Source organism: Gadus morhua, chromosome 2, assembly GCF_902167405.1.
Source record: "Gadus morhua chromosome 2, gadMor3.0, whole genome shotgun sequence".
NCBI lineage: Eukaryota > Metazoa > Chordata > Actinopteri > Gadiformes > Gadidae > Gadus > Gadus morhua.
In genome coordinates, this window is record NC_044049.1 from 23,360,049 (window position 1) to 23,385,011 (window position 24,963).

A 24,963-nucleotide genomic window follows, 5' to 3' on the forward strand; every position below is an offset into this window, starting at 1 on the left:
TAATTATAGAGGCCCTGAAATGTGTCTCCCTCTAGCGGCAGACATGGGTTACCGCGGCCGTGCATGTAGCCGCTGCGAGCTGCAGAGCCACAAGTCAAGTGTGCAGCCGATACGAAGTAACGGACTTGTTGATACTGCAGGCTGGCCCATTCAATGGATATGTAATATGTTTTTCGATGCATGTCTCTGTAGGATTCTCATATGTTAATGGATTTGAGGAAGACGGTGTTCAGCATGGCTTCAGCAGAGTTGTGGACAAACCACCGTGCAACGGACTAGTGAGCGGTCGTTTTATTTTGCAAGTTTAAATCCCAGTAAATTTGTATTAAGGGCGAGAAAGTCGACCACCTGTGCACCGTTTTCTGGAGACTTGACTGTTATTGAGACATGAAGAGGAGTTTTTAACGTTCTGCGACCATCTCTCAAGGAGGCGGTGTTGTTTACCAACACTGCGACCCCTGAACCCATTAATGCATTGCTCTCTGTCTGCAGGTTAATCTCATGATGCCTAATCCCCCTCAGGAGATGGACCCGCTGGCGGTCCGGCTTTCTTCTGGTCAACAATCCAGACCTACAGACCATATCTACCGTAAGTGGACCATCTGACCCCTGAACCCTCAATTCCGAACTAAACCCGGATTTCTGTAGTATATGGCACTGGTTTTGCATGCATATGTAGTGTATAATGCATGAACAACGGTTTGTGTGAATCCTTACACGTCACTTCAACTCTGTATAGCTGAATGTAGTGCTTCAGCTCAAGAGTTACACAGAGGAGATCCTGATCCCATTAAATTCTATTAGAAAGGGTCTCAGGTTCTGTTTAACCTAATCAGCATGGCCGTGCACAGACCTTGTGATGGGCAAGCAAATTAAGACCCCCCCCCCTCCCCCCATGTCACTGAGCAATAGTTATGTAATGAAGATGACCAACTCGGTTTGATATGATATATTTAGAAGGATATTTATACATGAAACAAGAGCATGTCAACTTTGCAAGCATTTATAGTACATCAACCAAGGAAAATGCATAATTGAAAATTAAAATGGTGCTCCTGGGTAAACGCTTCCACTCCCAGTGTCAACACACCAGGCTGTCTCCTCCTCCTCGGAGCTCTGGAACCTGCCAGACCGCTCCCTCCCATAGAGCCGACGGACGCTCTGCTGAGCAGGACCCCCTGGAGAACCTTGCGGATAGACGGCCACCACACTTCAGGTAAAACACAGAAAGAGATCGGATGATAACGAAAGGGGACTTTTATTTTGAAGCAAGCAATTCGTTTTGGTTGGGTTGTTTTTTAACTCGAAAGGATTAGGGTCATTACTTTTCTTGTGCATCAAGCATTACCTTACTCTGTTAGAACAATTATGAGGAATGAAAGGACCTGGAATTTATTCCAACTGACAACAGCCTACATGTAGGCATCTTGCCTGCCTGCTCCTGAATGATTATATCATGTATCAGTGAATACATTTATATGTATTCACTGTAATTACTTTTTATAAACATCAGTAATAATCTGCGTCCTCTCAGGTCAAAGGTCAAGGTGAAGAGGTCCACTCCTACCACAGTTTTGCGGACAGCCACTGAGGAGACATTGTGGATCGCGGGCCCGGAGTTTACATCACACGGGGAAGGTTGCGAGTTAAACTCCCGTTATCGCCCGGAACCCACCGTGGAGGGTCGTCGCCATAACGACGTCAAGCATGTCGAAGCCGCCAGCGCCTCCCGTTCCCGGGCCTCCCGTTACCATGCCTCCGGCTACCATGCCTCCCGTTACCATGCCTCCCGTTACCATGCCTCCCGTTACCACGCCTCCCGTTACCACGCCTCCCGTTACCACGCCTCCCGTTACCACGGCTCCCGTTACCACGCCTCCCGTTACCGCACCTCCAGTTCCCGCCCCCAGGACCAAAAGACCCCCCAGAGGGATCCTGCCTCCTCCAGGTGGGTGGGCCACCTGTGAGCCGGACGCTGGAGACTCAGTGTACGTTTAATGTGGATGCTCAAACTCAACGTTTGCCTTTTTATCTTTCCTTCTGTACAGATAATTCATTCCATCCAAACCAACCTACAACCCCTCCTCATCCCACGTAAGCAGTTATACATTTGTTATTGTTTAGACCGTGTTTTTTACGAAATACATTTAGATGAAATCAAAAGTTTTTAAAGTGTATATTTCCAACTCAGTGATTATCTGATTGCGGGAGTCCAGTCATCTTTATTTGTGTGAGTAGAATAAAATAAAGTGAGAATAAATAATAAGTAAAAGGAATAAAAGAGTCTGAATGGTCTCTGATACCCCCCTTCAGCCAACCTGGAGGGGGCAGGACCTTATACCTTTTCCTGAAAAACGAAGTGAAAAACGAAAAACTAAATTGTTTATCGTCTACTAACTACATCCCTATTATGCACCTTAATCCTGGCCTTCTCGCCCATTTCCTTGCTGCGCTAGCCTGAAAGCTAAAAGCCGGCACCCTTGGATGACCATGGTCCATCCAGGTCCCTGGACCCAGCTCCCTCCTGCACCGTCTCCATTCACCCCTCCATGGGCCAGCTCTCTGCCCGGCCACCACAGAGGATGGTTCAAGGCCAGGGTCGCCCCGCCCAACCCCTTTGCCGAAGCCCACAAGGTGGCTAACTACATCGCTGGACGAAAGGCTTCTAAACAGCCAGCCAATCAAACCAAGCGCTCTGAGCCCACCAGCCAATCGAGGAAAGCCCCCAGTCCCCCCAAAGAAAAGTCGGATGTTGCGGGCCAGCCGAGATCAAGGGATAGGTCGAATGCGGTTAATGTAGCCAGTACTAGTAGCGTAGCCTCGCCATTTGATGGACCGGCCCCATCAGAGAAACCCCCTTGTGAAGATCCGTCCCCGCCCTCTGCTCAGACTGACAGCTCCCCTGGTCTGGGTGGAAGTAACCAGGATAGGCCTGGGGGATCTCCAGCAGCAACAGCAGCAGGTTTGCCTGAAGGGCTTGGAGACACTCCCTTGTTAGCTCAGACAGTGTGTTTGGCGAGTGGACTTGGGGTGCATGTCATTGCACCGGCCTCGATGGATTCCTCAAACGCTCCTGGTTTGGGTAGCTCAACCCAGGATGGCCTTCTGAGCGGACCGGTAGAAGGAGCTCATCCACCTGGTTCTCTGACTGTGCCAGAGGCAGGGGCCACGGGTGGTGGGGCAGGCACAGCAGGGGGGCGTGGGAGGCCAGACTTTGCAGGAACGATTAGCCTCCGTGGCTCAGCTAGTGGGTACACACCACCTGCTCCGGCTAGTTCTGGAGGACTAGGGAGTTTTGCAGACATAGGTTGCGAGGTTCCTGGGGTACCAGACTTGGGGAATGCTTTATGTGGATTGCCCATTGATAGGGGAGCGGATATAACAGCCCAAAGAGGTCTACCTGCTCCCATTGAGGTACCAATGGGATTATCTGGTTTAGCTATCGAACAGGGGTTAACTGAGGCGGCGGGACAAGCTACCTTGATGGCTCTATCAAGTAGTCCTGGATTAGCGGGTGGCCCTTTGATTAGCGGACTACCAGGTGCTAATCCACTTGGTTCTTCTCATCTTCCTGCTGTAGGCGGCAGGCTCGGCAAACCAGACTTAACGCAGTCTGACAACTTGGGTGGCTTATCTAGAGGTGTTGATGTAGCTAGTTTTGTCGGACAGGGCCGTTCAGCGGACATTGGAGACAGTCCTGAGGTACCGGGCGTGGGTGAGTGCCCTGCTGTGGGGGGCTTGATGGAGTCTGCGTGCGCAGGTGCGTTTGCCGCAACCCCTGGACTCTCCTCCATCCCCAAGAGCTTCTCCGTGCCGGCCATCTTCTCTGGCCTGAAGAAGGGCAGGACGACTCTGTCCCTGAACGAGGTGAGAGATGTGTGCAGAAGCCCGGCCTGGCCTCCTAAGGGAGTGACATTATCTTCCTGATTTTATATGTGTATAAGCCAAATAAAATGGATGCTTCCATTGGGCGGGAGAGAGTGCACTGTCATTTCAACAAAGTTGTTCATAGTGTAGAAGGACTACAAAGTGTGTGTGTTTATTAGTTGAATAATGAATTGCTGAAGGATTTGTCATTTTTTGATGTGTTTAATGTTATTGTGTTGACTATGTTGGTAGAGACCCGACCCAAGACCTGCGGTTCCTCGATCCAACACGATGCAGGCCTCCCTTTCCAGCCGCCCGCAGGCTCCAGGCTACGGCTTTCCACCAATCAAGAGGAAGGTAGGCGGAGTGTGTTCATCACATTTACATCCACCTATCACCTCCGGGTTCCGGACTTGTGTTTCAGGTTTTTAATGTGGATCAAAGCATGCATAAAGACACTTTAATGACAAAGCACTCAAAAGAGATGCCCTGTTTGTGTCAGAAATGAAACAAGAGCGGTCTAAAATCGAAATTTCTCAACTGTTATTCTCACAGAGCATTTCACTCCCTAATAGCTGCTGGATGGCTAAGTTACTTCTAACAGATAAAACTCAAGTAATTTAAATCGTACTGCTAATTTTTAATCTACAAAGCACTATTTAAGAGAACAAACACTTTTATTTTCCTAAAGACACGTTTTGTTCTAGTTTTTTAATGCATGTGTGTGTCCCATTTGTACGGAGTAATAACGGTTAAAGGAATGATTTCAGGTACGAACTGATGCATGCGTTCCCACTGACGACCTGCAGGGGGAGCTGGGAGAGGTCAGCGCGCGACTGGAGGAGCTGGAGTTGTGCGGCGCGCAGCTGGAGAGCAAGCTGAGAGACTGCAGAAATAGTGTGTTTTATTGTGTGTAGTCAAACCAGGGACTTTTCCACCAGAAGGCCCTAGCACCTGAGCTACTAGAGCCACTCTCCGTATAGTATATTGTAGTGGGTAGGAGGGCGTTGAAGTACTGGGGCTTTAGATGGTACCACTGGTTACTAACAGAAGTGCAGCATGAGATAAAGTAATTCTGCTAAGGGAAATTTTAAAGACAACTTTATATATTTGTTTTATAGTTACTTTAAATATCTATATATTATTTTATGGGTTTCAATGTTTAGTTTGTGTTCTAGTCAAATGTGCTAAAGAAGTTGCTCAAAGTAACAAAAAGGGCTTGACAAATAAATGCGTTTATGCTGACAAAATAGCAGGCCTTTTATTAATAATTGTCTATATGGAATCTAAAGAAAAGGAAGAGGAGGCCATGCTGACGGACTGGATGGCTCTGATCCAGGAGAAACAGACGCTGTTACGCAGAGAGGCGGAGATCACCCACCTGTAAGTAACAAACATATCTCATCAAACCGGGACCACTCCCTGAGTGGTTGTGTGTGGTGGCTGAAGGGTTTGTGTGTGTTCTATGTGGCTGTGTTTCCAGGACAGAGCAGAAGACGCTGGAGGAGAGGCAAGCTGACCTGGAGTACAAGCTTCGATGTCTGCTCATCAAACCAGGTGAGACGCTCTACCCTCACCTGTAGCTGACGTCCACGTCTAACTGTCTGTCTGACTGACTTATACTGTAGTTACTGAATATTATACAACTAAGTACAGTAAAACAGGTCATCTCCCGGTAGCAGGTAGCAGTCTTTTCCTGATGCGTTCCTTTAGATAGGGTCACCGTTTAAATTGTGTGTGTTTGTGTGTGTGTGTGTGTGTGTGTGTGTGTGTGTGTGTGTGTGTGTGTGTGTGTGTGTGTGTGTGTGTGTGTGTGTGTGTGTGTGTGTGTGTGTGTGTGTGTGTGTGTGTGTGTGCGTTGGACTGTGTGTATATGTATGTTACACTGTGTGTGTGTGTGTGTGTGTGTGTGTGTGTGTGTGTGTGTGTGTGTGTGTGTGTGTGTGTGTGTGTGTGTGTGTGTGTGTGTGTGTGTGTGTGTGTGTGTTGGACGGTGTGTGTGTGTGTGTGTGTGTTGGACAGAGAGTGAGTGGAGTGCTGAGGAAGAGGCCCAGGAGCAGAAGATGATGGAGGATCTGGTGGCCGTCATTGAGCAGCGCAACGCGATCATCAGCAGCCTGGATGAAGACCGCAAGAGGTGACCCCACTTAATACTTAGCTGTTTTACTGAGGCAGTCACTCGAAAGTGAAAGCGACTTCATGTTTTAGTACTCAAGTGAAAGTGACATCTGAATGAAACTGTTGTATTTAACGGTAAGTTTGCACATTAAAAAATAACAGTAAACATATATGAATAATAAAGGACCTAGGAATAAAATATGTACAATATTAAGACCTAATATAAAATGTATGCAATGGGTGCGGAGAAACTATTGTGAAGGTGTTGTTTTTCTTTCCAGGGAAAAAGAAGACGATTCTGTGCTGGGAGCCATGAAAGACCAAGGTGGGCTGAATTATGTTTATAAGGGTTATGCTACATACAGCTGACTACTCTGAGTCAATGCCAGTGCGTTCATATCTCTGAGTCAGATTTTGAACTAGCCTGCCAAAATACATTTTTGCCACAAATTCAGTGACATTCAGGGTGATCTTTATCAAGTGATGTTGACATGTGCTACAAATGGCATACCTCTAAATAAAAGATAGAAACCTTTATTTTACGATTGTTATATTTATAACAGTGGTCTTTGCTGCATGTTTGTTTTCAGAATTCCAGAAAAGGGGACTCAGTGAGCTGAAGAAATCCAAAGGAAAGTTCAAGCCCATGAAAGTGTTTCGGATGCTAGGCGCCCAAGAATCCAAGGACAAGAAGAACTGAACTGAAATATGTCCAGAACACCTGACTGTGTTCTGCACTTTAAGAGAATAATCATACGTGATCCATTCAATATTTCGATCATCAGGGGATTTCAGTTATGTGGAGATACAACACTGCATTTTTAAGCAGGTTTTGTCCTCATGACCAAAATAATAATGGTCCTCATCCAAATCATACTTAGCGGTATGTATGCATTCAAAATATGCCCACAGTTTCAGTACTTTTCTGCACTATTTATTCAATAAATATTTTCAGAAATTAATGCTCATGAATGAATGTAGAATTTGTTGAGGAACTGCGCACCAAGCGGAACCATTAAGAGAGGTTCTCAGGAGTCTACGGACGTAATACAGAGTTGCAGCGCCTGCACCGGAAGTCCTGAAAGCAAGTCCAGCATACAGGGAAACACATCACTCTGTAATTAAGCCAGGAAATAAGTCTACCAAAAGCACTATTGTCGATTATTTCACATCATCATGTCAGACAACGAAGACAAGTGAGTACCGACCGATCATGGATCAGAAATGCGGAAGTTTAAGAAGCCTCACAGTAACGTGGGTTCGAGTGGACAGGACAGTGTGTTGATGTGTTCACCTAACATCGCATATTTATTTAGATTACTCTTTTGGCCAAAGACACCTACAATAATCTATTAAATAATCATGTTACCCAAAAGTGCGAGAATCGCAAGGATACATTAAAAAACATACAATAAGCAAAGCAGCCATCTACCTTTTAAGTGCTTCATTATAGAGAATATAATATAAACTGTTAATTGTTTGTATATATATATGTATGTATGTATGTATGTATGTATGTATGTATGTATATATATATATATATATATATATATATATATATATGTGTGTGTGTTTGCGTGAATTGTACTAATGAGTATCACAAGTGGTGTTCGCAACTGTATTGTACTTGTGACTCGCATTATACTTTCATTTGGTGACGATGGTGTCGTTTTCTTTGCTTCTGTATTGCAGCTTCGATGATGGGGATTTCGACGAAGGAGAGGAAGATGAAGGACTGGATGATCTGGAGAACCCAGAAGACGTACGTCTCCTTTATGCTAAAGCCTCAAAGTGTTTCAGAGCAGGAGTTGTTCACGTTACTTATTCACCTCATAATGCCATTGATGGGCTTCATAGCCACATGAAGGGGGCGGGGTACAGGTCAAGAGGTAGAGCGGGTTGGCTCGACAGAAGGTTGCTAGTTCGATCCCCGGCTCCTCCCAGCGTGTCAAGGTGTCCCTGAGTGAGACGCCTCACCCTAACTGCTCCTGACGAGCTGGCTGGCGCCTTGCATGGTTGACTCCGCGGTCGGTGGCAGTGTGTGTATGAATGGGTGAATGTTAGGCAATATTGTAAAGCGGTTTGAGTGGCCACTGGTTAGAAAAGAGCTGTATAAATGCAGTCCATTTAAGTTTTGTACAACTGCCACCTCAATGAGATCACCATAGATCTATAGATCACCATCGATCCATCAATGTACTGACGACCCTGTCCGTGCTTGGTGCAGGAGGACCGGGAGAACGTGGCGGTCCTGCCGGCTGGGAGCGGCAGCGGGGCGAACGCCAAGAGGATCACCACCGTCTACATGACCAAGTACGAGCGAGCCAGGGTGCTGGGGACCCGGGCCCTGCAGATAGCGTGAGTGGGACTCCATCTTCGACAAGTAGCTCATTCATACCTTGTCCGGAGTTTATGATGTTGTACACACTGATGTTGAATTACCGGTATCGTCCCTTTTGGTTGAGGAAAATATTAGTCGTCTTACGAAGCATAACTTGAAAGCTTAACTCTCCTCACCTCTCTGTTATATAACTGTTTTGACTGGTTCGACTAATTCAAAAAAAATAAGACCAGATCAAAGTGAAATAGTTTAACAAAACATGCCTTGAAGGCTAAACTCTCCTCACCTCTCTGTCAATATAAGTGTCTTAAGTATTTAACTGTATAAAACCCATATGAATACTGGTATGTAAATGATCAGGTAAATACAGTCGGAAGCCTACTGGCGTCATAGTCCTGACTGAGCTGAAGCCTGGTGTGGTGTGTTCCTCACAGGATGTGCGCTCCGGTCATGGTGGAGCTGGAGGGAGAGACGGACCCCCTGCAGATCGCCATGAAGGAGCTCAAGTGAGTAAGAGGGGACCACTGTGTGTCTGCGTGTGCGTGTGTGTGTGTGTGTTATAAATGTGATAAATAGTATTTGGCATCGTCCCTCCTTGTTGTGTTGCAAAATGTCCAGTTGGGGCAGCAGAATAGTCCAGAATACTCGTAGCTCGGTCGTATGTTTGTGCCGCCTTCTCTGCAGTCTAACCAATAGGAATCCTTGAGCAAGACTGCTAACAATGCTCCTTAAAAGTGCTGACACTCAGATTTAATTTAATGATTTGTTTGTAAACTGTTAGAAATACCATAGCCATCTCTCCGCCTTGAGTGAGTGATATCCTCTGTGAGAATATCTGTTGTGGTCGACGGCACCCCTGTCTGTCTCTGTACGATGTCATGCGATGAGAAGGTGCTGATTAGGGGTGGTACAATATAGCGAAAGGCGATATATCGTCCCCCTTTTTTGTGCGTTATGAGAATTGATACGCTGACGCCAAAAATAAATTTATAGATACAAATATTGAAAAATATGATATTGGAAATATTGCCCCAAACATCGATATTTTAATGAATAAAATAAGGCAGTCTAAAATGATCTCCCTGCTCCCACCGTCACTACTTCATTGATCCCCCAGGTGGCGCTCAACACATGAACGAGGGAATCTTGAAACGGAGTTAACTAGCCAAATACTGAAGAACTCAGTTTGGACCGTGAATAAAGACTTCACTTTTTTGGTTCCCTGACAGGTGCAGGAAGATCCCCATCATCATCCGCCGCTACCTCCCTGACAACAGCTACGAGGACTGGGGCTGCGACGAGCTCATCATCACAGACTAGAGCTCCGACCGACATCAGCGCCACGGGCCCCTCCTGGTACCTCCCCCACCCCACCGGGAGGGGGGTGTAGGTGTAGTGACATGGAGCTAAGTGTAGCCAGAGCTGCATCTCCTTCACAGACCACAGGAAGGCTGCTCCGGTGCAATTGTTCAAACGTTAATTTAAGCGTAACGATATTTTGCTCTGACAACCTTTTGTTGTTTTATCTGTATTATTTACTGTGAGGTTTTGCAGACCTCCTAACCGTAAACAGTTTAAGTTGAACTTTTCCCACTACTTAAATACGTATTTTACAGCTGTGTTACACTGAAGCACCACCAGGGGGCGTCTCAACACACTCGACATGTTAGTGTTTGTGAAGACCTCACTGTCTTTCCGACAGTGTAGTGACTATTGTTTTGAAGAAGAAAAAAAGATTGATTCTTGTGATCAAACTATTTTATTATTGTGAATAAATTCTTTTGTACATGAACCATTCCCCCTTCATGCGTCTCTGACCGAATCAAAGGGCTTTGATCTCTGTGTGAAAGCGAGGGTTTTCTTTTGCAGTCAAAGGCCTGTTTGTCAGCGAAGGGTGCTTTTCAGAAGTCCTGTGCATGTGAGAGTATGAGTGTCTGTTTTTTTAATATTCAAATTAGAGCTGTCAAGCATTAAAATATTTAATCGTGATTAATCGCATTAATCATAGTTAACTCGCGATTAATCGCAAATTATTTTTCTATGCTAAATTTCCCTTGATTTTTTTGTCCCATATTTCTTCTCATTTTAATTCTCTTATCAACGTGGTGAAGTGCATCGGCTTGCCTTGTGCAAATTATTTTTTATTGATAACATTGGTATATACTGATCAAAACAGGACGATACAAAAAAAGAGCCTATAGTGCAATTAAACCACTGCTTTGAACAAATGTCATTTGAACATAGCAGTCAGGCTACTGCTTCTTTGTTTTGAGCCAAAGAAAAAACACGCGTTAATCGCGCGATACATTTTTTAACGCCGTTAAAATTGGTTTGCGTTAACGCCGTTAATAACGCATTTAACTGACAGCTCTAATTCAAATATAACCATGCCCGGGTCTCAGACCGACAGATGCCGATCTTAAAGCTGTGGCAGAGATGAGAGAGCAGATCATCTCGTTCCCCGTGGGTGTCAGTCCAAGACGGATCGCTATGGTGGGGTCAGCTCGGCCTCGTGTTTGGTGTTTCGGTGTCCCCATCTGACATCTTATGCGAAACACACCCAGAGAGGGTCCTGGTGTGGACGTCCTGTGCTTCGGCATGCACAATGGAAGTCATGCCTGGACGGGGGTGGCATGAGGTGGCTCATGAGGTAGAGCGGGTTGGCTGGTAACCGGATGGTTGCTAGTTTGATCCCACGCTCCTAATGGCGGAGGGTCGAGATGTCCCTGAGCAAGACACCTCACCCTGACTGCTCCCGACGCGCTGGCTGTGGCCCTGTGTCGTCGACACCGCCATCGGTGTGGCAATATTGGTAGAGTGCTTTGAGTTGCCACTGGTTACAAAAGCGCTGTTTAAATGCAAACTATTTAGCCCTGCTCGGCTAATGAGAGACCTATCATTCACATGAACACCCGACCGGCCTAAAACCAACGTTCACGCGTGTCTCTGGTCGCTGTAGTACTGAAAATAACACGTTAAGTTGACATGGTTATCAATTCTACCAACCAGTGTGGCCACTAGGTTAATAAGTAGTCTTGTTTAACTCTGGGCCTGTCTGGTTCTCTCAGCGTCAACCCAAGGCTTTGTCTCTGCCAATGTAATGCTCGTTCTTTTCCAACTGCTCACCACTACGGGCACATGTTCTGCCCTTAAATCAAAAGGGAAGACTTTGAAGATATGATGGAAGCCTGTAGGGGACAAACATCTTACAATGCGGTATTGAACTGGCTCGTCATATCGGTCGCGTCCGTCACTGTGCCAAATCCATTTTTGCCCGAGAAGAGTAAACAAAAGCACCACTCGCTCGATGCTCAAACGCCTTTCTGTCATGGGATGTGCGTTTTTCCTGCGACCGCAGTTATTATTAGTCTGGATCTGGGAACCCATTTGGTGCGGAGACGGGCCCCGGGCCCTGCAGTTCTCCTTTAATGTGGTGCGGAGGGCCACGCATGTTCCTGCCAGAATCCCCGGCCCCAAGCCCAGGGGCCGGTTCCGGCTGCTCCTCCTTCTCCCCTTCCCTCCCTCCTCCATCTGATCGCTCCAGAACTCCTCCACACGACCGCTTGTCTGACTCTTGACAGCGTCATGGTCTTCGGAAGGGTGCTTATAATAGACGGGTGAATTATGCGAGACAGGGTTTATCTTAATTGTCCTTGACTTTATCAAATGATCTTTATTGGTCTCAATGCTATTCCCCCTGGTAGTGGGTTGACCTATCTCTCTCTGACATGCAATGACACTTTCCATCTTGGTTACATGCAACGCTGAGCAGAGTTTGTGCCCCTTCTGTTTTCGAGTCGAAGTGATACACTCTTATCACTTCGAGTCGAACCCAAACACTAGCAACTGAGTTGAACAAGATCCCGTTTTGTAAGCTGTGTGATAAACATGACAAAATTTATAGGCTTGACGTAAACCACGTTACAAAATATGTCTTTGATTCACCGTCGTTTAGTTTGAGGGTTTTCTTGCAGCCATCTCCATGCTAGTGCTACAACCAGAACTACGCTATAACCCTCGCTAACTCGACACACTGCTATGGAGTTTCTCACTAGAGGTCTTGAGAGTGAACCTGTTTAGGTTCTCTGGCGTGTAGTCTGAGGTCAGATGTTGGTCGACATTCTAGAAGGTTGACTGAATCTATAACCCAGGGCCTCTCAGAGGCCAATACCTAGCAAAGAAACCAAAACACACTATCGCTCTGCCAAACTGGACACTATCGTTCTGCCAAACTGGACACTATCACTCTGCCAAACTGGACACACTCTTATCACTCTGCCAAACTGGACACTCTATCACTCTGCCAAACTGGACACTCTATCACTCTGCCAAACTATACACTATCACTCTGCCAAACTGGACACACTCTATCAGTCTGCTATCTGTTTTGCTACAAATGCCCCCCTCAACACCCAGCCCTGCAGTCTTTACTCTCTGGTAAATTGGCCATCGCTTCACATTCATCATATTCACTGGCTCACTCATCTACTCTCATCTAAGACCCCCTTCAACGGACACCCCCCTACCTGTCCCGCCTGCTGCATGACTACTATCACATATAACGCCCGGTCATCTCCACATACTGCTTATAACCCCTAAAACCAGATCCATACTCGGTCTTGCTTCATTCCAGTCAGCTGCAGCCGTTGACTGGAATGCACTACAAAAACACCTCAAACTGGTCAAATTAATTTCCATTCCGGCCTTCAATGACACCATCTCTCACCATCTCACAGATTCCTGCAACTGCTTCCCCCTCCATCTGCTTCCCCATACCCGCTGATATTGGCTCAGGCCTGTGATCTTCATGATGATTCAATCCTTGTTATTAACCCTGTTTTTATCTTTTTTATGCTTATGTTTTCACAATTGTTATTTTGCTATAAGTGTATTCTTGCTATTCTGCCTTGTTTATGTAGTCCTGTTCTTCGCTTGTGCTCATTGTATGTCTGAGTAGCTGTATGTTAACCCTGCAGGTCCATGTTGCTGCCTTGTTGTATGTCTGCACAGCTGTGTTTGTGTGCTGTTGCCTCTCTAACCTATCCTTTCTCTCTGCCCCTTTCCTCTTCCCCCCAAGAAGCTTGTGTTTTTTGTCAGGCCATCACTTTAAATAAGAACTTGATCTTAATGATCTGTCTTGTTAAAGGTAAAAAAAAGCTTCTAAAACTACCCAGCAACAGATGACCCAACAGTTGTCCTGTCCGAGCGTTGTTTCACTCAGCCACTGTTTCACTGAGCCTGGAGTCGAAAGGGCCTTCGGTTTGGCTTGCCCTGCTGCCTCGTTTTCATGGAAACGCCATGGAAACACGAGACCAGGCCACTACCCCTCAGTGCCTGGCGCTAGGTGGGTCAGGGATGACCCCGCCCTCCCCTCTCACAGGAAGCTCTGTTGGGCCACTGCCCAAACACAGCAAGGTCAATAAACACACCCAGGACTGGTACGGCGCTCATGGGTAAGTCCCGCCTTGCCTCCTCGTCACGCCTCCTTCTTACGTAAGACATGCATTTATCTCCTCACAGCCTCAACCTGAGAGGACAAGGAGGTGGGGAGCTCTTCACCGGTGAGGGGGTGAGGAGGAGGTGGTGAGAGGGAGAGAGAGGAGGAGGAGGGGGGGGGGGGGGGGGCAACATAGCAGTGGTGGAGGGGGAGGTTGGGAGCGAGGTGGTGGATAGCACTGCACTGGCCTGTGAGGGAGAGGAGAGGGTTCTCACTGCGGGGGTGAGGGAGTGAGGAGAGGAGTGATGGTTAACACTGCACTGGTTGAAGGGGGGGAGGGAGAGGAGAGGGTTTTACTGCACTGGTTGCAGGGGTGAGGCGGGAGGAGTGGGTGAGCACTGGGCTGTAGGGGGTAAGGGAGGGAGGAGAGGGTGAGGGAGGATGGAGAGGGTGAGCAATGCGACGGCCTGCGGGGGTGAGGAGAGCGTGAGGAAGGGGAGAGGGAGGAGCCTGAACCCAGGGTATGAGACCTCCTTTGTATCCGTGCTAGGCTGCAGACCGGGCTGTAATGGGGTCCCCCCCCCCTCCACCACATCCATCCTCCACCGCCTCCTCTCCCACCCCCACCCCCACCCTACACCATTTGCGGCCTTTCAATGGCGCCCTTTGTCTTTTCAAAGTATCACACAGCCGATTAAAAGGGGAGAATTAGGAAGCTTAACCTCGGCACACACAAGCGCCTCCTCACACGCACGCACGTACACACCCATGCAGACGTGCCACCGGTCACACGCACGCTCTGAGACGTTCGAGCGCACTGACCAACGGATCGGCTTAGACTGCGCACTATGGAACGTATAAGGGAATGTCAAAACGGTCGTTATGTTGTTTTTTTATGTGTGGGCAAAGTAGCGGCATTTCACCACAACACGCCACCCCCCCCCCCCGATAGAGAACCAGTGCGGCCGGAGTACTGGCTGGCCGATTCAGGGCTGCTGGCCCCCTGCCAAACTGAATGACCCGTTTAGCCAATCTGATTATGGGTAGAATGTGAAGTAGGGAGGGAGCCAGTCACAGGAATCCACGAGTGCACTCTTTTTATTTTCCAGTCTTTATTTGTTTCTTTGCCGTTTTGGGATTTTTGGACATCTTGTTTATCGAGAGTGAATGCCGTCGTCACATGACCAGTGGGCACGGAGACTGGATCTTACACAAGAAGGCTCCGGGACATTGGTTTGGAAAAGCATTTTTATTGAGTAAAACAGCATGATAGCCGGCAGCCATCATCACATGGCTAGAGCGTTACCGCTGCTACTTAATTTAGGCTACCAGTTGGTCTGTGGCATCGGGCTAGCAACAGTAAGACAATAGTGGGGACGTATCCAAGGGTGAAATCTGAAGTCCAAAAACAGTGTTGTATGGAAGAATAGATAAATAGCAATCTATCTGCAGGTATAAATAATAATACATGCCATAGTAATTACAATAGTTCACACTTCACACAAATAGCAATTAATGTATGGAATAAACACAAAACACTTCCTACAGGCGGCTAACGCATAGAGTTGGAAGGAAAAAGCACACAAGCAAATTAACCATGAAGGTACATCAAGTATATATGGCTAAGCACATGATAAAGATCTGTGTAATGGAACGGATGAATCATTTCATCACTAAGAATATCCTTCCAGAAGGACAGAACTGTTTAAAGTCTGCGTTAAAAAGGAGGTGGTGAACACAATGATCAAATTCAGATGTATTTATCACCTATTGGCTCTTAGTTATAGCGGCTGTAGGGACGATTTGAGATTTGTAGGTCGATATTCCGAAACTGAACAATCCAAAGAACATCCCTTCCCTCGCCTCCCTTCCTCCCAACGTTTTGCTGGCGTTGAGAAGTATTACAGTTCATGCACCTGATTGACAGGAAAGATGGTTTACCTGAAACAATCGGGGAGGAGATGCCCTGATTCGCCAGAAATTACCCGGGAGCGGACTTAAATCTAAATTGCCACACACAGACGCAGACGCAGTGACAGTCATTCTCAGTGCATTTCACCCGCTTGCTGCTGACGGATGGCTATGCCATTTCTAACAAAGTACACTCAAACAATAGCGCTTAAATCTTAGCTACAACGCCTTTTAAATCCTTTTTTTTACATCATATGTTGAAGTTTATCTCAATCTCTGGCAACTGTGTTTGATGCTTTCTTGGGACTCAAAACAACTGTTCAAATCAGGCCTCAAAAACAACTTAAATCCCACAGTTTTAGCTTTTAAATGGAATAGTGATATATATATATATACACAGTTTAGATTTCATGCAAGAGTAAATCAAGAGCAGTGCTCCAGTAAAGTAATGTTGGTAAAGTCAACTATAACATAAAAATCAGGGAATTGTGACTTTTAAGAAATAGGAGACAGAAAAGGTTTGTTTAACAATAAAAACGTATGAATGTCCTTCACAAAAACATCAAATCCAAAGGTCATCAGTGCCCTCAGAGCAGAGAGAAGTCCTACTCTACGACATGTCTCGGCTGCAGAAACATCAGCATAATCAGCTTCATTACCGTTTAGGTTTGGTCTCTGGTTATTTTTGGTTATCACAAGAACATAATCAGACACATATCACACATTCAGCCAGTTTGTACAGATAAACATGTCGTATAACATGTTATTCGATAATAGTTGCATCACATTTTTTCAAATAGAATGAATACACATTGTTTTACACAGGTACGCTTTGAGGACATGTTCCATGAACACTACTATTTCTTTTGTTTGTGGAAGTTATAATCAAACAGAATGTGTTGTTGTGTTGAACAAGAAACAAAGCAAACTTCTTGGATTATGTTGTTTAAGAACTGGTCCTGTTTGAATATCTTGCTAAATCGGCCTGAGATGAGTAGGCATATCGCCAACTGTTTGCACTCAAACTCCATCACTGATATGCGACGAGTTTGGCTGTTTCTAACTTGGACACCATCCCTTTACCTACGTAGGGTTTGGTACGGTCCATGGATGCCAAGCTTCATAACTAGGAGACAATCTTCAAAACTAGGAGACAACCTCCTCCATGGAGCAGACCAAGCTTCATAAATAGGAGACTAGACTCTCTAACTAGGATGCCAACCGTCAACCAGTAGGAGACAACCTCTCCTACCCAGGACGCCAATCTCCCCCAGTAGGAGGCAGCCTCCCTCGGTTTCACCCTGAAGCCACGTCCTACAACGTTAGCCCAGATAACCCGCCACGCTCCGGAGGCCCCGGGCCCCTGGCCCATCGTGGGGCCCCGGCGGCCCCTTCGCACCTGGGCCACGCAAGACCAGGGTCTCACCCCTCCAGTCTCCCCACCGCACCGTCCCGGGGCCAGCCCACTCCCCCTGCTGTGGACCGTAGTGGGCCCTCGGGGGCCCGGGTCCAGGCCGGTCCGGGCCCTCGCTGTTGAGTCTCTGTCATGGCCGCGACAGGGTGGTGTAGACGGGCTGCTCCCAGTGGGTGGGGCTGTGCGACTGGGGCACGCTCCCCGGGTCGGAGATGGCGGTGAACAGGGGCCTCTGGGAGGGCCCCATGTAGGAGAAGGCCGAGTACAGCCCCGAGGGCTGGCTGGAGTGGGCGTAGTAGGGGCCCGGCGGGGCCTGGTGGTCCGCGTACTCGGCGAACTGCGCCCGCGACGCCAGCGACGGGAAGGCGGAGCCGTAGTGCGGCAGGCTGAGCGAGGTGTAGGTCACGTGGGAGCCCGCCGCCGACGCCACCTCGGAGAAGTGGCCCCCGCCGACGGATGCCCCCTCGCTCTTGATCTGGGTCTTGGAGGGGTCGGAGGTCAGCGGGGAGGCGTGGTGCGCCGGGGGCTGCTGCTGCTGCTGCTGCTTGGACAGCCAGCCGGCCGCGTGGCCGCTCGCCGCCGCCAGCGCAGAGGAGATGCCGTAGGGGTAGGAGGAGGCCCCGGGCCCCGCGGGGCCGCCGGCCCCCGGGTGCCCGTTGGGGGGCAGGTACTGGTCGAACTCGTTGACGTCGAAGGGCTCCATGTTGGCCATCACCTCGTGGCTCATCTCCCCGATGTCCACGTTGCCGAAGTCGATGTGGGGCTTCCCGGAGCCCGGAGCCCCCGTTGGGCCCTCTGCTCCGGCCCCCAGACCGCCGCCGCGGGAGCCCGACGTCGAGCCGCTCTCCCGCTTGCCCTCCCCGGCCTTCCCAGCATGCAGTTCGGTCTTGGGGGTGGTGGGGGGAGTTGGGGGGCTCTGGCCTGAGAAAGGGGAACACATTCAGGTGGTCGTCAAAATAAGGCTTCACCGGGCGTGGGTCAGTTATCAACACACTTAATCAAACCTTCCGCACCAGTCCATCCATCCATCCATCGCCCGTTCATCCACCGAGCCAGACATCCACCATGAAATGTACCTATCCGTACAGCTCGGTGTCTATCATACTTCGATCCATCCAGCAAACCCATTCTAGCCATCATCCTTCCCCTCCATCCCATCTACTTGATCAGTCCCCCTTCTGTCAGTCCCTCCTACCCATCCGTCCATCTTCTTTTCCTATTTCCTGTTCTGGTTCTCACACAGCCATGCTGGTCGTCCCAACGCAGCGTGGCGGCATGTAACCCTAGCCTTCACACATCCTCATCCAACACCCCCACCCCATCACGGATGTCTGAGTGTCGGGGTTGGGGTGCAGAGAACCAAACCTCGATGGGCGATGAGGGAGAGAGAGGGAGATAGAGGGGGAGAGGGAGAGGGAGAGAGGGAGAGTGAGCGAGTGAGAGCGAGTGTGAGAGCGCGAGAGAGAGAGAGAGGCGATTCACAGCGATGCTCATGGATCGAGGAGAAGGCGAAGCCCACCTGCGGCGTGTGGGTGGTGTCCGTCGGTCAGCGGGGAGCGGGCCCCGCTGTGAGTGACGTCCAGGTGGAGGCCCTTGTAGTGGGGGCCCTCGCCCTCCGAGTGGCCGTCGGCCTCGCTGCCCGAGCCGGTGCCGGGCTTGCCGTTCTTGCGGCGGCGGGGCTGGTACTTGTACTCCGGGTAGTCCTTCTTGTGCTGCTTGCGGAGCCGCTCCGCCTCCTCGATGAACGGCCGCTTGTCGTTCTCGTTCAGGAGCCTGGGACGGACAGAAGGACAGACGGAGGGAGGCACAGGTCAACGATTGCACTCCATGCCAAGTAGGGGAGGATTGATTTACGGCCATTACCGGCCATTTTGAAACCGACTTATTAGTGACTTCCTGATTAGTGATGTTTTTCCCCTCAGGCTTTTGAGAACATCTTATCTTCCGCACTTTTTACACTGAATCAAGTGTGCTTGTCTTTAGGTTGCTATATAATTGTACATGAAATGTATGTAATTTAGGCATTTATGGCCATTATGTCGAATTTGTATGCAAGCTTGTGAAGAATACATCTTGTGACACCTTCAATTCAGGGGTTAGAGTGAAGTGCTGGAGCTCAGGGGAAGAGTTAGGAGTAGACTAGACTTAGGATTGTGGGACCAAATCAAAGGTTACCCCCTTCCATGAGATCCTAACCAGCTGGTCCATAATGTGATTAGGCAAAGGAGCCAAACCTCCCAGTCTGTCCACAGACGAGGGGACCCGGGAGGGCCTGAGAACTGCCTGACCCCTCCCGGATCACGGCTGTGGACCAATTAACCAATCACTGCGCAGCCTGGGGTCGAGTCATATCTAATGAATGCATTCAGAACCATGTCCGACATCTTGCGATTGGCTGACGGGAAAGCGATCACACCAAGTTATGGACAGAGTTGGAGTTCTATCTCCTTCAGATTCAAAAGAGTGCTGCACCATTAAAAGCTCGGAGCGACATCCCAAATTTCTAATGGATCACTGAATCGTCTCAGCTTGAGGCAAAGATGATAGTTAAAGAATTGGCTTTATGATGTCCTTGAGTGTCGATCATTTCACGGTCTGCAAGAGCTCGTGAATGGAAGCACATTGTGTCAGTTTCACAGCACTATAATCTGTGTTGTAAAGCAGTGCTCGGGGCAAGGGGGGGGTGGTTGTGGTGGAGGGGGGTCTAAAAAAATCGTTAAGGAGCTGCTGAGGGACATGTGACCTTAGCAAATGTCTCACTTGGACAAACAGCAGGCTCTCTGTGCAACAAATGTGTGTCCTTGGAAGTTGCGCGTATTGACAGGTTTTCAGGCTAATACGCTTGATGGCATTATGAATAAAGATTAAACACAGGTCATAGTTAGCTAGTTTTATTTTAGGCCTATTGGATGGCTTGAATATTCCCAGCCGGTCAATAACGCTCCGTAGGGAGGGAGGGAGGGCGGGAGGAAGTGAAGTAAAGACGAATGAAGGGTTAGTCATTATCAATCAGTACATCATCGTGGCCTATACTTCAATTGACTCATGCATGAAGAGATTGCACCTGGATGGGCCGTCCAGGTGCGCATGAGGCAGGTGCGGCCGGTCTCACCTCCACAGCTTCCCCAGAGTCTTGCTAAGCTCGGCGTTGTGCAGGTGGGGGTACTGGTCGGCCAGCTTCCTCCGGGCCGCCTGCGCCCACACCATAAAGGCGTTCATGGGCCTCTTCACGTGCGGCTTGCCCTTGTTCCCGCTGTTGACGCGGACCGGCATCGGCACCAGCGTCCAGTCGTAGCCGTTCAGCACCTGGCTCACCGCCTCCCGGATGCCGATGGGGAAGCGGTCGTCCTCCTCGTCCGATTTCATGGCCGCCCGGCCCTCGGCGGTGGCGTCGCCCAGACCGCCCAGGAGGGACTGCTGGCCCGGCAGCGGCGAGTCGGCCCGGCCCGTGGGGCCGGAGGAATGACCTGGTGACAGGGAGTGGCTGTCATCCGAGACCCCCGGACTCAAGTCCACGTCGGACAGACTCTGGTCCTCTCCCGACATGGTCAGGGTGCGCCCGCTGGTAGCTGTGAGTGATTGAATCTGTATGCTGAACTCTAGTTCTACTCCTATGCCTAGCAAAGGTTCGCTCCGAGGGGTTGTCTCTCTGACTCAAAGGGCTGAAATGTTGTGGAAGTCAGGAGCTAACGCTAAGCTATCTTTGCCTCTCTTGGGTGTGTCTCTTACTGCTCCCGAAGCTAGGCTTTATAATATAAAGTGCCAGTCAGTCTCTACTCTCAGTCTTCGCTCTAAAACTCGATTAGGATTCCACATTAAAGTTCTTTCCATCCGTGTTGTTGGTATCATACGCTCGGTGCGTACCTTGGACCCCAGTTTACCAGCCTGCTACGAGCCTCTTGTGCCAGTCGGCCTTTCTGCCTCCACGTCTCTCCTTGTTTCAACCTTCCCTCCTTTCCTTTGTGGTGATTCTGCCCAGGATTTCGGTTTTTTGTTGTCGTTTTTTCAGTCACCAAACCCTGAAAGTAGAAATGGCACATGAGCACTATATGACAATAGCAATGCAAGCACATTAAGAAGGAAAAGTGGCTTTAGCTGAAGTTGGGGCCATATGCTTCAATGTCAGTTTAATGGGTCAATCGCAATCCTGATGGAATCAACGCTGGAAGGGGTTGGCGCGCGACACCTCTCTGCGCCCCCAACTTATAGGCACACATTAAACGAAGTGGCAACCGTCTGCACACAAACATATATCACAGACTGCTCTTAATGTAGGCCTCCGCCGAGCCAGCTGTCGCTCCGAGGGCCAGGTCTGACTCGCTAACAAGCTACTGTTGGTTTGGCAGTTATTCCAAGCTCCCTGGAGAGGCCGTGTTGAAATAATATCAGCACAGACCTGCGATTTATGCTCTGCCCGTCTTGGATAAATACTGTCTGCCGCTGGAAACATAAACCCTGTGTGTGCGTCTGTGTGCGTGTGTGTGGATTATACACGGTGTGTTTGTTAAGGTAAAGGGGCAGAGTGTTTCAGCCAACAGCACGTTGCGTTGTTTGGCAGTTAGAGTTGCGCCCTGGCGTGAGGTTTATACGAGCGAGCGACATAACTTATCGGTGTCAGAATCACTTGACCACAGTGGAATATTGAAAAGGTGTTGGCCCGTTTATCACAAAAGGATATGGTGGGCAGTGTTGATAAGATAGTCTCCGTTCCCAGTCTCCCACGTGAACCTTTCGTTCTACAGGAGGTTTAAAGGTAATATGATCGGAACAGGCGTCATAGCCCGTTGCTTTTTAATTAACATTGAGCGTTGGTGGGCAATGGTAGCGTTTTTCGACCAGCACTTAGCCTGACCATCTGTCTATTTGCTGCAACCTCCTAATCAGAAGCTAGCCACCTGGAGCCTCAGATCTTCACCTTTCATCAAGGGGCAGATTACCGCAAATTGGTATCGGTATCGGTTCGATATGCATCTATTTGATAGCTAATCCATATGCATATAAATTGCATTCACCTTTAATATTAGCAAACAACAATGAAACTACAACCAAAGTACAGTCTTCGATAGGGCTTCTAACCCTCACAATATCCGTATGACATTCAAGTAGGTCATGGCCTATATGTAGCCTTTATATTTTTATTTCGATGTTAATAATAATAATAATAATAATTATAATTATAATTATAATAATAACAGTGTGTCCGAAACAGATCTAACAAGAAACTGACATTTCTTTTAATTTGCTGTTAGTTTGTTGTCTCGTTCAGAAGTATCCAATAATATATTTTTTCTAGGGGGAAATCAATTAGTGTGAATCTAGCCCGAATGGTCTACGGGAACCAGAACTCCCATCGCTTGGCTTAACAATTACTTGGCCTTAATTCGCCTGATTGTAAAAACAACATTGCAGCATTATTTGATTAATTGCTTTTCTGTATTTTACTTGTGGAACTATGCAGTCCCAATTTAAAATCCAAGGTGCTAGTAGTACACATTTACATGTTAAACTTAAAGTGTTTAATTTAATGCAAAAACAGGGTGGATGACTGCGGTGAACGAGGCCATCCGAGTTGTTGACAGGTTTCTTATGTTTTAGTAATTCGTTAAAAAAAATTGTACAGGTTATTTGGATTTTTTTTTTTTTTTTATATCTCGACACGCATTCTTTTCGCCCCATAAGCCAAGTTCAACCCCTGAATCTTAGCCGGTTTATCTTAATCTCATTAACCCGTGACTGATTAATTCATTAGCCACTGAGCAAAAATGAAATCAATAAATGTTCTAAAATAAAAGAAACTCAATTGTAAAGAATTGTACAGTTTAATGATAATAATCAGAACAGGTGCATGATGCATCAGTGCCAAGAAACACGGTGCGTAAAATTCACCGTTCGGTAGAAACTGAACCATCATGCCTAGAATATGACTTCAGGGGACAACATAAGACACTAATTATCCACAACAATAATAATCAGAAAATAAAAATAAATTAAGAATGAATCCCTGGCACCCCGCAGAGACGCAGAGCGCTGCGGAGCGCCGGGGAGGAAAAGGTGGAGGAGAAGGAGGAGGAGAAGGTGGAGGAGTAGAAGTTGAGATCTTGCGTCTCGCTCTTACTTCAGTGGTGGAGGAGGAGGTCGCCCGCCGAGCGCGAGGGTCCGTGAGTGTCCGGGGTTCCAGCGTCTCTGTCCGCAGCCGCCTCGCTCGCGCGCTCCATCTATGAATGGCCGCTCTGTGTCTCAGGGCCTTAAAGGCTCCGTTGTGTTCGCGCGCAGGAAGAAAAAAAAGGGGAGAGAAAAAGAAAAATGTTCTTAAAGGAACAGCGAGAGAGGGGGGGGGGGGGGGGGTATTTACTAGGGTTTCAGTTGGGCGGGATGACCCTCTCTCTCTCTCTCTCTCTCTCTCTCTCTCTCTCTCTCTCTCTCTCTCTCTCTCTCTCTCTCTCTCTCTCTCTCTCTCTCTCTGTTCAATTCAATTCAAAAAAGCTTTATTGGCATCAGAAGCAACCGTTAACATTGCCAAAGCATCTGAACAATTAGGAGGTCAAAATATAAACGTTAAATATCAAATATATATGCATATTAAATATTAGAATATTAAACACTCAAAAAGTAAAATATGGAACACTATTAAGAGTCTTTCCATCTCACATCTAATCATCAACTTCGAATCAATCATACTTTCCATGTCAATATAGAAAGTGATTATTTCACCTTTGTCTTAGTCATTATAGACATTATTTAGCTTTTATAGTCCGTGAGCCTGAGAGCCATCGGAACAGCGGATTCGGGGCTGCTGAGTAAAGGCCTATAATGTCGCCAGAGAGTTTAATATTATAGTTTATTACCGTGGGTCTGTTTACTGAGAGCGTTTATTAGGGGCGAGATGCTGAAACCTATAAACTCATCAAACGTGAATGAACGGCCTCCTCTTGGGAAGATCGGGGTGACGTATGGGGACGCACACCACACCCAGACCCACTGACACGCAAATAAACAGACGCACAGTCAGCCCTTAGCCCTTCACATAAATATAGCGCCCAATAATCCTTATAATCATAATGTGATATTTGACCTATTGGTTTTCATATCATCATATCTATTTTAACTTTTCGGTTGAGAACGAATGATCACCCTGTAGAGATCAGGGAGGGCCTTCCGGGGTTGGTACCCTTCAGACCCGGTGAGATGTGGTACCCGGGGTTTGAGGAGACAGAGGGGCCTGACTCCCGGCCGTGGGCGCCTCTGACCTCCAGCAGAGTCTCCTCAAAGCCTAGGTCCAGCTCTCTGAGGCGAACCTGCGGGTCCGGAGGGTACCATAAACGGAAGGCCCTGAAACCCGGTTAGTTCTTCTCGTGGCGTCACTTCTCAGTCCAACAGGACTACGGAATACACGGAAGGACGGAACGGGGAGACGCGCTGGAGAAGCGTTACGCACCCGTTACGCACCAACCAACGCTTCAGCCCCGGCAAACAATGACCCCTTGTATCGTCACGACCGCGACACACTGCCCTCCCCCCCCTTCCCCCCCCCCCACTACACTGCCCAGCCCAATTCTCGATCCAAAACCCCCTCGCTCTCTCTCTCTCTCTCTCTCTCTCTCTCTCTCTCTCTCTCTCTCTCTCTCTCTCTCTCTCTCTCTCTCTCTCTCTCTCTCTCTCTCTCTCTCTCTCTCTCTCTCTCTCTCTCTCTCTCTCTCTCTCTCTCTCTCTCTCTCTCTCCTCCCCAGTGCGCCATGAATGTGAGAGCTGTGATAAGGGAACCAGAGCCATGAGAGAGGGCCCTCTGTGCGTCTCTGCCTCCTCGGCCGTCTTTGCGCCCTTTGTTTTATCTCAGGTGAATTGTGACCATGTGATCAAACAAGCACCCCCTTCAAT

The 24,963-nt window shown here is 48.3% G+C and overlaps 3 protein-coding genes across 6 annotated transcripts; 2 read left to right on the forward strand and 1 right to left on the reverse strand.

Moving 5' to 3' along the window:
* Window positions 1–39: 39 nt before the first annotated feature.
* On the forward strand, window positions 40–6,957 carry LOC115561265 (MICAL-like protein 1). Of its 4 annotated transcripts, none has more exons than XM_030381173.1 (13): window positions 40–278; window positions 493–589; window positions 1,080–1,216; window positions 1,535–1,948; window positions 2,049–2,094; window positions 2,457–3,867; window positions 4,120–4,224; window positions 4,638–4,764; window positions 5,160–5,250; window positions 5,351–5,424; window positions 5,890–6,004; window positions 6,267–6,310; window positions 6,576–6,957. In XM_030381173.1, the coding sequence occupies exons 4-13, from the start codon at window positions 1,708–1,710 to the stop codon at window positions 6,683–6,685; spliced, it is 2,364 nt and encodes a 787-aa protein (XP_030237033.1). In that variant the 5' UTR covers window positions 40–278; window positions 493–589; window positions 1,080–1,216; window positions 1,535–1,707; the 3' UTR covers window positions 6,686–6,957. The 4 variants fall into 4 exon arrangements, with proteins under 4 accessions (XP_030237033.1, XP_030237061.1, XP_030237051.1 ...); XM_030381201.1 differs by having other exon boundaries at window positions 4,677–4,764; XM_030381191.1 differs by having other exon boundaries at window positions 523–589.
* Window positions 6,958–7,024: 67 nt separating this feature from the next.
* On the forward strand, window positions 7,025–10,118 carry polr2f (RNA polymerase II, I and III subunit F). Its single transcript, XM_030381293.1, has 5 exons — window positions 7,025–7,181; window positions 7,678–7,747; window positions 8,213–8,343; window positions 8,761–8,832; window positions 9,556–10,118. The coding sequence occupies exons 1-5, from the start codon at window positions 7,162–7,164 to the stop codon at window positions 9,644–9,646; spliced, it is 384 nt and encodes a 127-aa protein (XP_030237153.1). The 5' UTR covers window positions 7,025–7,161; the 3' UTR covers window positions 9,647–10,118.
* A 4,875-nt stretch (window positions 10,119–14,993) lies between these two features.
* Window positions 14,994–23,387, reverse strand: sox10 (SRY-box transcription factor 10). Its single transcript, XM_030349083.1, has 4 exons — window positions 23,204–23,387; window positions 20,201–21,107; window positions 18,608–18,861; window positions 14,994–18,009 (listed from the first exon to the last, which is right to left on the reverse strand). The coding sequence occupies exons 2-4, from the start codon at window positions 20,632–20,634 to the stop codon at window positions 17,219–17,221; spliced, it is 1,479 nt and encodes a 492-aa protein (XP_030204943.1). The 5' UTR covers window positions 20,635–21,107; window positions 23,204–23,387; the 3' UTR covers window positions 14,994–17,218.
* Between the last annotated feature and the right edge of the window lie 1,576 nt (window positions 23,388–24,963).

Bases quoted from the DNA above. Each gene is read 5' to 3' on its own strand.
- LOC115561265 (XM_030381184.1), top strand. From the start codon at position 1,708: ATGTCGAAGCCGCCAGCGCCTCCCGTTCCCGGGCCTCCCGTTACCATG. The intron at 2,095-2,456 runs GTAAGCAGTTAT...TTGCTGCGCTAG, and splicing joins ACAACCCCTCCTCATCCCAC to CCTGAAAGCTAAAAGCCGGC. The intron at 6,311-6,575 runs GTGGGCTGAATT...GTTTGTTTTCAG, and splicing joins GGGAGCCATGAAAGACCAAG to AATTCCAGAAAAGGGGACTC.
- polr2f (XM_030381293.1), top strand. From the start codon at position 7,162: ATGTCAGACAACGAAGACAA. The intron at 7,182-7,677 runs GTGAGTACCGAC...TCTGTATTGCAG, and splicing joins ATGTCAGACAACGAAGACAA to CTTCGATGATGGGGATTTCG. The intron at 7,748-8,212 runs GTACGTCTCCTT...TGCTTGGTGCAG, and splicing joins ATCTGGAGAACCCAGAAGAC to GAGGACCGGGAGAACGTGGC.
- sox10 (XM_030349083.1), bottom strand. From the start codon at position 20,634: ATGTCGGGAGAGGACCAGAGTCTGTCCGACGTGGACTTGAGTCCGGGG. The intron at 18,862-20,200 runs GTGAGACCGGCC...TGTCCGTCCCAG, and splicing joins ACTCTGGGGAAGCTGTGGAG to GCTCCTGAACGAGAACGACA. The intron at 18,010-18,607 runs GTGGGCTTCGCC...CCCCTTTCTCAG, and splicing joins ACACCACCCACACGCCGCAG to GCCAGAGCCCCCCAACTCCC.